Source organism: Galleria mellonella, unplaced genomic scaffold, assembly GCF_026898425.1.
Source record: "Galleria mellonella isolate WM207_F2 unplaced genomic scaffold, CSIRO_AGI_GalMel_v1 utg32, whole genome shotgun sequence".
NCBI lineage: Eukaryota > Metazoa > Arthropoda > Insecta > Lepidoptera > Pyralidae > Galleria > Galleria mellonella.
Window position 1 is genome coordinate 231012 of NW_026442075.1, and position 11481 is coordinate 242492.

At 34.7% G+C, this 11481-nt stretch overlaps 1 protein-coding gene across 3 annotated transcripts in view; it reads left to right on the top strand.

Annotated features, from left to right (window-relative positions):
• The window catches only part of LOC113510702 (uncharacterized), a 206452-nt gene that overhangs the window by 190619 nt on the left and 4352 nt on the right, over positions 1 to 11481 (top strand). For all 3 annotated transcript variants that reach the window (XM_052896220.1, XM_052896219.1, XM_052896218.1), the window contains one exon: positions 10682 to 10776. In XM_052896220.1, the coding sequence (XP_052752180.1) occupies positions 10682 to 10776 (95 nt within the window). The remainder of the gene's footprint in view (positions 1 to 10681; positions 10777 to 11481) is intronic.

Below are 11481 nucleotides of genomic sequence, written 5' to 3' on the forward strand. Positions count from 1 at the left end.
TATGGCATGTGGCATAATACTGGTTTATTATTATTTATGACTGTTTAATTACAATTTATTCGCTTTGTATTACTTTTTTTTTAATTAATTTCTGTACAGTCGCCGCCATTAATAATAAATATCTTTAGATTTTATGCGTTTTTGTTTTAGAAATGTAATTAATATAATATGTACTATCTAATATAATAAAATCGGGGGGGAAGGAATTGTTAGTAATAGAGACTGAGAATCCCATTGCTAGCAATATACCCAACCAGGTCGACTTCCTCGCGGTTCTCCCTGGAAACCATCATGGTTAATTCCTGATGAATTCATCATGATGGTCTAACTGGCCTGTTTTCATTCTCATCGATCACCCTTCACTGGTGCTCCGCCAGCGTATCCCGTTAGCGCAGGCGGGGTTACCATACCATTTTCATCCATCAAAAAAAAAATCAGAAGAATTTATTTGTTCGTTTGTACCACACTAGTCTGCTATAAATTGAGAAAAATAGCAACTGATTAGTGTGCCAACTAGTGCATCTTTCGTCCTCTTTTTACTTATTATATTTGCATAAGAAGAAAAGAGGCAACCATATGTTTTACAGTTTTTTATTATATCATTCCTTCTATGTAATTCCTTGTTCTTAGGACCATAATGATTCCATTTATGCATATTACTTTTTAAATTAATTCCATTTTAAATATAAATTTTAAAAACCAAAACAAATTTGTATTGTACGTTTTAGATGTAGTCGCCCCGTGATTACAACATTTTTCCGTTTTAATTATTCTAATAAAATTTTATCACGTTGCAAAACTCTTAAAAGGCATTAAAACTTATATCTCATGCCGCGAATAGGTTAATTTGCAGGAAATAATACTTCAAGGCGGTTGTAAATTAAATTCATTGGCACTTAAGCCGGACTTAATGAAATATGGTCGGCCAAATTAATTTTGTCACTTCATAACTTCTGCAAGGCTTCTGCTTCTTAAGTAGGTAGCATAAATTCTACGCAGAAATATTATTAAAGTATGAATAACGTAATTTGATGGTCGAGGGATGGGCAGCAGCGTATCTTTTAAAACACCACCAAAGTGTAACTGAGGTTACCAACCTGCCTGCCAGGGGGGAAAGTGGTTTATAGTAACGTGATCAAATAGCCCCATTACTAGCAACATACCCTGTCAGGTCGACCTCCACGTGGTTCCCCCTGGAAACCATCGTGGCTAATTCTAGTTAAATTCGTCAGGATGGGCTAACTGACCTGCTTTCATCCTCACCTATCATCCTTCACTGGTGCCCCGCCGGTGTATACCGATAGCGCAGACGGGGTTACCATACCATTAGCTGCTAGCCTGCCAAGCGTGGCAATTACTGGCAAAACCTTCCTAATGGGGACCTTTATAGAACATATGGCATTATAACAAACGTCTCCCGTTACGAATTCATGGAATATCCACTAGATACAGTAAAGGTTAACTGTACTCCCGTTATCTGAATCTACATGACGTGTCCACGTTAAACTTTGCTCCATTTATCTAGTGTGACCTTTTAGGGTTCCGTGGCAATTTTATTACAAACATGCATGTTCCAACGTGTTGCTCGATCATGTATGGATTTTTTAATAACCATTTAATTTTAGATATAGTACATTTAAATGTATATGAGTTAAAAAAGGTAACTGTTGAGTTTCTTGCAGGCTCTTCTCAACGAATAAGACAAATAATACATTAAAAAAAAATCACGACTTTAAAATGCTTATAAACAAGTGTGTTTGAAAAAAGATAATTTGAATTTCGAATTACACTGCTGAACATAGACCTTCCCTATAAGTGGATTTTACCAGTAGTTGCCACGTTTGGCAAATGGATTGGCAATCGTAGTTTAGACTTTAGCGATGTTTTAAGAGAGACACTGCTGCCCATTCCTCGACCATTAATTCCCTTTAGTCGCCTCATACAATACTTAATTACATAATATGGAGGAATAATAACATAGTCTTCAGGAATGGCAATATATAAGAGGTACATGGCATGCGTATCACAGTATATTCTGTGACGTCCATGACGCTGTTCATATCTGTAGGCGATGATTACAACTTTCCATCAGGTGAACTGTCAACTTCTTCGTCATTTCAAGTATCGTAAAAAAACATTAATTACGTAAAAATTATTGACACAAAAATCATTGGTAAGTACGATGACGTGTCAAAAATAGATTGATAAACTTAACAGGTACACGTGACAATGTCACGGATCACACGATTGTTAAATTTCACATGTTTTTGCCACTTGTGATCACTGTGTTTATTCTATATCCACTGTTGCCATGTGACCAGCACTAGAAGAGCGGATTTACGGAGCGCTTTTTATAATATACGACACGGCACGATATCGTACGATTTTACCATCACGATATAATAAAAGAGCAAAATACTTATTACTTCTTTTGTTTTTTCCATTTTTTTTTTTGTATATTTATTCTTTTGTTTGTTTTTTTTATTTATATCTGCTGTTGTTTGTGTGCTGTAAATAATGCAAATAAATTGTATATATATTATATATATATATATATATATATATATATATATATATATATATATATATATATATATATATTTATATTTATAAGAGCGTCTTTAATTTTCCGCTACGATATTCTGGATATGCACGACAAAACCATATCGTGGACATGAACGTTATTTTAAAACTGTATTCCACAAAAAAAAAAACTTCAATTTGCTTTAAACTACGATACCGGATGTGAGAATAAACCTTGTTGATTAAAAAATCCCCATAACATAATATTTTGTTCGACAAAAAAGCATGTCGTACAAAAAAAAGAAAAAAACTTAATTCGGGAAAATAGAGCAATAAACAACAAAATCTTTAATAAACGCATTCCATTTAAAATATTTGAATTAAGAACACGAAATTATGTGTTTATAAGTAAATGTTTCAAGGAAAAAGCATTTTTTTTTCTCAAAAAAAAACCTATAATTTCAACATCGATATGGAACCAACATAGGGGTTTTAATATAATAACTACCGGTGTACTCAACTAGTTTCGGAATCAATTCGTGATCCTTAGTCATGAGCGACTGTGACTGAGCACGAGCCTCACAGATGTGTGACTTACAAAACCTTGAATTATAAAACGTAGGAATTAATTCAAAATTGTCCACAATGAATACAGACAAATCCATATGTCTTAAAATGAGAATTTAACTTTAACATTAAAATCATAGCTACGGAACTCTCAATCGTGCGTCGATACACACTCTTCTCCCGTAAATCCAGTTGTCGGCCGGTCACATAATCCACCATTCACATGCGTTCCGCGACCAATCTCCATTTTTACGACGCCCAGTGTCCGTATTCCGATCGTTAGACGATTGCTATATCAATAAATTAAATCGATATCGCTTCCCGCTAATTACAAAATAACAAACTTAAGTTTATATGTTCGATCGTCAAAACTATCTAGATGTCCGGTCAAAGTGTCAAAAATATCACCTCACTTCCACACTAGGTTCTTATATTGAATGTTTACTTTATACCGGCACATACAAAACTGTGCTTTATCATTTGGTGTTAAGGTTTAAGTTACGTTGAACCTGTTTACCTTTTGAATCGTTTTTCATTAGTATAGTTGGATAATTTGAGTTCTACTCACATTTTAGGTCATGAAGGGTCAAGCGCTTTAAAAAAGGAAGTAGTTCTCAATTTGCCTGTAATCTTTTTTGTATAAAATATATGATACCTTTGTTAATTTATTCACTAAAGTTTTTTTTTTATTTTAATTTTTTTACAGAAAAATATATTATTACCCCATATTTAATTATTTATTTATCTATTTATTAGTCACGATTAAAGTTGTTATTTTTGCAAAGCATAATTTTAAATTATTTGTCTTCTATTGTGAACTGAATTTGATGATTCCTTTTGCTATCGACACCAAATATTTCCGTGCTGGTCTTTATCGATCGAAAATCGAAAATCTTAATAAATATATATTTACTCTTTATAGCACCACTGCACCACTTAAGAAATAATATAAATATACATACATATATGAAGTACAAAAGAGACTTATCGTTAAAGCAATATCTTCCAGACAATCTTTGGGTAGAGGAGAAGAAAACACGATAGCTATTTGGCGCTAGAAGTATATTTATTTATTTATTATACTTTAATATATCTAATATAAATACGCTCATTTTGTACGGGTCGGAGTGTTGGCCAGTAAAGGTGACGGACGAAAGGTGACTGCATGTAGATGAGATGCAGATGTTGAGATGGATGTGCGGAGTGACAAGAATGGACAAAATTAAGAATGATTATATCAGAGGAAATATGAAAGTGGCGCCAATGATAGAAAAGTTAAGAAGTAACCGTTTATCCTGGTATGGGCACGTGATGCGCAGGAATGAGGGGCATATTTTAAAGAAGGTATTAAGAATGAATGTAGATGGCTATAAGGGCAGAGGAAGACCTAAAAAGACATGGATGGATTGTGTGAAAGACGATATGGCCAGAATGGGAGTGAATGCGGAAATGACTGGGGATAGAGAAGAATGGAAGAGGAAAACATATTACGCCGACCCCAAATAATAATTGGGATAAGGGTAGGAAGATGATGATGATGATTATACGCTCATGTTAATAATACATATACAAGTAATCATATGCACTCCATACACACATCTAAGTACTATATATCACATAAGTAAATATATAATAAATATAAAAAATACATAACATACGTATTATATTTTCAAATTTATATTCCCGAGCTAATTAATAATCTAGATACCTTCAAAAACACTGCGCACAACACTAATGATTCGATTAAAAATGTCGATTCCGTCTCAGAACGGTATTATATTAAAATCGATGATGGTTTCCGAGAATTTCCATTCATCATTAAATCATTTTATAATAATACTTATCTGTAACTGGTTGGTTTTATAGTGTTCGGACATTTACCGATTTTATTGCTCACACGTCATTCAGAGTTATGTATCTTTGATAATCAATTGAATATTAACTCTTTTGTTATTTATTCGATTATTAATCGACTAATTATATCGATTTCGCAGATTTAGATCGTTATTTGCGAATCTACTATAAATGAGTTAGCAACAACGTGACCTTTTTACGTTCTTTTTTTTACCGCTTGTCGTATAGTTTTGAATTTAGTTTTAATCGAATTTAAAAATGGAATAAATTCTCAATTGGAATTTTTTGTTTTATTTCTTACTAGGTGTGTCCTGCGGCTCCGCCCACGAGAATCAATAGGTACATAAAATGTCCTATGTATTAAGTTGGAATATAACCTACCCGTGAACTAAATTTCGTTTAAATCCGTTCATCAAATGAAATGAATATATCTATCTATGTTACCATATAAATATTTACGTTAACAATTTTTTTTTCAAGATTTTAAATATTTTGCACTTGTAATAAATAACACAAATTTAAAAATTAATATTAAAAAAAAATGTTCAATGTGAAACGATTAATATGCATGTAAAGATGTAATCGGTCCATGTAGTAAAAAAAGCTACCGTTCGCGCCATTTTTACGCTAAGAGAAAATGGGTTAATTACAATAATTCTGATTTACAAGAATACCACAATATACTCGTAAATATACATTTTTATAATATTATTCACGACCTATTCAACATGAACAAGCCCGCTTATAAAGCGTTTACGACCTCTCAGCCAGTATCAAACTAATCCTACAGTATATTACAACTCCATTGAATCTGTTATTTTTGCGTCTAGATGCAATCGTAAAAAGGGCATAAAACCTTCTCATATTATTGGTAGCAAGTTCATCGCACGCATTATTGTGTGGTAAACGGTGAGCAGAATGCTTTTCTTACTTTATTACATTTAAATCCGTAATAAAAAAATAAAATAAAAAAAAAATTAGCTTACTTTTTTTTAGAACGGGAGCATCGATGTTTAAAAATGGAACATAGATAAATATGAAATCGCGTTCCACGATAAAGTAAACTCGTGAAGCAATTTTTCTAGATTCTTTTTTCAAACCAAAGTGTGTACTTCCGTATTTTGTTGATTTGTTACATTTGGAAAAAAATGTTCAATTTAAAAATAAACATACCTGCCTAAAAACATATTTCAAAAAAAAATTACGTCTAAAAGGAATAAACCCACTATATTATGACAGCTAACAGCTAAATACGTATTTACAACCCAATTGTTCGGCAACGCATTTAGATTTCATGGCAACTGAGCGAGTGGCGCGATTGATAGATGTAGGCCGTTTGTATGTGATTGATCAATAGAACAACAGCGGTGATTTGTATTGTTATCCACTATCTGTCGCTAATCAATATACCAATACTGTTCGGGTGAAGAAGGGCGCCCTCTGGTGTGAATTGTTTTTAAGCCATTTTCGTAAGTAATACTAATTGTATCCCACAGCTCTTCCCGTATTGGTCATAAAATATACTCTATAATATATGCCTAATAAAAAATATCATGTATATTAAATAAATCAGTCGTAAGAGTGTCGTGTGGTCCCGGCATAGAACGGACCACCCATTCCTTTCCCGTGGGTGTCATAAGAGACGACTATGGAACTTAATGATCGAGGTTGACAGAGCGTCCTTCTTATCACCAAAACCTAACTATGATTGCCAGGGGGGAAAGAAATTGTTAGCAATGGGGTTTGACAGTCCCATTGCTAGCAATATGCGTTATTAGGTCGTGGTCCCCCCTGGAAACCATAGTGAACATTTCTTGTTGAATTCATCACGATGGGCTAACTGACCTGCTTCATCCTCACCTATCATCCTTCACTGGAGCCCCGCCGGTGTATCCCGTTAGCACAGGCGGAGTTAGCATTCCATTTTCACCCATCAAAAAAAAACTGCGGTTGCCACCCACGCATAAGCAAGCTTGCCTGCCAAGCATAGCAACTACTGGCAACCCCCCCCCCCCCTTATGGAGTAGGCCTATTTTCATCGGTAGACAGTTTGGTATAATATGACGAAATAAGTCGGTATTTTGTTAAATGATCCATGTTTGCTTGTGGAAATGATTAAGAACACAAAATTAAACGAAGTTCGAATTCTGGTTGCGCGCGTTGGAATGCAAACGCGCAACGCCGCCGCACATTATCAGTGTACGAATGCTAATGACATATGAAGCTGTCCACTAGTTTGATGATTCATCATTACCACACGTCATTTCCTTACTTACCCGTGAAGCAGTCAATAGTAATAATAATTCTTTATTTGGAACAAAAACATTTAAACAAACATTCTCCAGAGGGAGACTTTGTACAAAAGTCGATTGCTTGCGTACCTCTGACCCATTCGTGTATCAACCGTAAAGCAATTGTGTTTGCATGGCTGTGTTTCGGTTTAAAGGTGGTGCCCCGCTAGCGTATACCGTTAGCACAGGCGGGGTTACCATTCCATTATCATCCATTAAAAAAAAAACAAGTCAACTTCCACCTCCTGAAAACCATCGTGCTACATTCTAGGTCTATTTATCGCGATAGGCTAACTGATCTGTTTTCATTTTCACCTGTCATCCCTCACTGGTGCCCCGCCGGTGTATACCGATAGCGCGGGCGGGGTTACCATTCCATTATCATCCATTAAAAAAAAGGTAGTTTTCATATGTATAATGAATGATAAATAAAAAATGAAACAGCAGTTATTTTAATATTTTAATTATACATAATAATAATAAATTATTAATTTATATTTTAACACACAATTGAATCTCGTATAAACAATACACACGCATGTTACACGCGCTTTTAATATGTTTATATATATATATATATATATATATATATATATATATATATATATATATATATATATATATATATATATATATATATATATAATGTTATAGTCATTTAAATATTTCCATAATACGTAAATCACCTATCGAGTATGATTTATGGTGAATTAATTTTAACCATAATATTTCCATTATTAGATACGTAATATATGTAGGAACGCCATTCATAATGGAATAATACTTTGCAGTTATTTCTATACATATATCTATATCGTTTGCTTGGGTACCTTTGTCCCATTCGTGTTTCAACCGTGAAGCAGTTGTGTTTGCATGGCTGTGTTTCAGTTTGAAGGGTGGGATATGGCGTGAATTTACAGGGTACAAAGGAATAACACCTGAGTCCTCAGGAATGGCAACGCATGGGGGGTATCATGGTCGAAACAGTATACTCTGTTATGTCCATGGTACTGCTCATGTCTATAGGCGACGATTACGTTTTATATCTCTATATGTATTAAAAAAAAGAACAGAGTCAATTACCTCCGGTCAAACTGTTTATAATTACTCCTCTCCATCCAAAGGTTGCCTGGAAGAGATCGCTCTTAGCGATAAGGCCGCCCATTGTTTTCTCACTGTGATCTTTTCTTGTAATTGTTTGTATTTGTGTTACAATTACTATTGTAATCTTTTGAAAAAAAAAAACAATAAAGAGTATCTTTCTATCTTATTTATTTTTTCTGTGGTAATGCTCTTTTAGAAATGACGTATTGTACTACTGCTATTATTCACTCTGTGATATTCCGAGGTATTTCCAAATATTCAACAATCTAATTACAAAACACATCTGATAGATTTATCAATACAATATTTTGTATGTGATATTAATTACATTAATTGTTTTATAATCACCTTATTGATTTATAATCAGTCTGGGAATCACCGACGGTAATTTTTTATTTGAGTTATCATCACAGACTTGTATAAAAATAGACTAAGCACGTACCTCAATTTATATGAAATGTTATTTAATTATTATTAAATTATTACAATATTAAATAGATTAATTAAAAAATAATAATAAAGAAATTAATGCAAACAACAACGACCCAACTTACTTTTTTTTTTTTTAGTATTAATATACTCGCTAATGCGAGTATGTGAATCATACTACAATGATTCACGTACAGGCAGTCCGAACGGTCCGTAAATACCCTTAGGACAGTGTTAGAGCTGACCCGGACCCAACACACCAGAGATGTGCACCTTTTTCGCATAATAACGTAAAAAACAATCAACACGCGCCTCGGCGAACATTCCCGATGCAATAAAAAACCTGGACACCTCCAACAGCGCTCTAAACACATTTTTTTTTTATACAACCTAGAATGGCAAACAAGCTGACGACCCACCTGATGGAAAGTGGTAACCGTCGCCTATAGACATGAGCAGTACCATGGACATAACAGAGTATACTGTTTCACCCATGATACCCCCCATGCGTTACCATTCCTGAGGACTCAGGTGTTATTCCTCTGTACCCAGTAAATTCACGCCATATGCCACCCCTCAAACCGAAACACAGCCATATAAACACAACTGCTTCACGGTTGAAACACGAATGGGACAGAGGTACCCAAGCAATCGACTTTTGTACTGGACTCGTAGGGCGCTATACTGTTTCTGAGTATAAAAAAGCCCACAGGCTACTCGTGTAAAAGGACGTACAAAATGCTCTAGAAAAAGCGTTTTTGACGTCTTTGGAACAACATGAAAACCTACCAGCTATGTTGGCCCTCACAAGCAACGTCCTACGCTCCCTCTCTATGCCCATATCATCTCACAAGTCAAAAGTTTACATTATTAATAAGAGAACGAATAAAATTATATTTTATTTAACTTTGGCATTTAATATTTAAATCGCATGCCATATTTTGACTTAATCAAGATTAAGTTTAATACAAAACTTGTATATACAACATATATATAAACATGTAATAAATACATAATAGGCGGTTATGTTTACAAGTGAAAGTAACAACAGACTATTTAACTGTGATTATAATCTTGATATATTAATATCATAATTAGTGCAATCAAACTAATTAGACATGATAAAAATCTTGATTTATTATCTGTAAATTATAAATTCTTTGCATAAAATAAACAGCCAAGTAGATGAATGAATTCTGTTAACTCACCTATGCCATCTTTTTTATGGAATGTAAATGGAATGATCAGGATGAATGTAGGTTAAGTATGTAAATGGAATGATGAGGATAAATATATATTAAGGCTGTAAATAGAATGAAGAGGATGAGTGTAGATTTAGGATGTAAATAGAATGATGAGGATGAATATAGGTTAAGGATGTAAATAGAATGATGAGGATGAATATAGGTTAAGGATGTAAATAGAATGATGAGGATGAATATAGGTTAAGGATGTAAATAGAATGATGAGGATGAATATAGGTTAAGGATGTAAATAGAATGATGAGGATGAATATAGGTTAGGAATGTAAATGGAATGATGTGGGTTTTCACATCATGATTTGGCAAAGAGGACCGTGTGGAGGTCTACCTGAGAGGATATAACGCTAGCAAGAAGAATCAACCTCATTACTTACAATATCTCCACAATGTTTCCTCCCCGGTATAACGTACATGGCTGATACAAAAGGTATATCCGTCAGCTTGTTTGCCATTCTAAGTTGTATAAAAAAAAATCTCTATTGCTAACAAGTCTATAAAATAGAACGAAATAGTGACATCCAATATCTCATTCTATCTCATGGACTCTCTTGCAGGAGCGTTTAGTACTTGCCTATGGAGCCAGATGGCTTTAAGCCTACAAACTAGTCCTGGAGAGAGCAATAAATAATGTAACGATTGTTATGGTTGCAGGTGCTGTGTGGTGCAGTGGCGGGCGCGGGCGAGTTAATGGGCAACGTGAGCCGCGTGCGTCGCTCGCCGCAGCAACACCATCCACACCGCGTGCAGTGAGTACCCATCCTTAGTTAGTTTTATTTTAATGGATGATAATGGAATGGCAACCCCGCCCGCGCTAACATTATACGCTGGCGGCGCAGTGAGGGATGACAGGTGAGAAAGAAAAGGCAAATCAGTTAGTCCATCGTAATGAATACACCTGGGATACAGCACGATGGTTTCCAGGGAGGATCACGTGGAGGTCGACCGGATAGGATATATTGCTAACAATGGGACTGGTAGTCCGCATTGCTATTAAACCCTTCCCCCTATCCTTAGTTAGTTAGTCATTTCATGGATGATAATAGTATGGCATAGTCATCCTGTCTGCGAATCGGCATACGCTGGTGTGATACCAGCGAAAATGACAGGTGAGAATGAAGTCAGATCAAATGGATCATCGTGGCGAATTCTCCAGGAAGTAACCCCGATGGTGGACAGTGTGGAGATGGACTTTACAGAGACACCTTGACTAACATTATCCCCCAGATAAACTTTAGTTAGTTTGTGGCGATTGAGCCATTGAACTTGAGAGCGTGGTTAGTTCGTTCTACCTAGGCTATTTTAGAAAGCTAAGAGAAGAAGTAACGTTTTGATCGTAATCAAATTTGAAAGAATAAAATATTGAGTATGGAATAACATTACATTAGATGTACTGTAGCTACAGGGTATACCACAGTATATTCTGTAGTATCTGTGATTCAATATAATGTGAT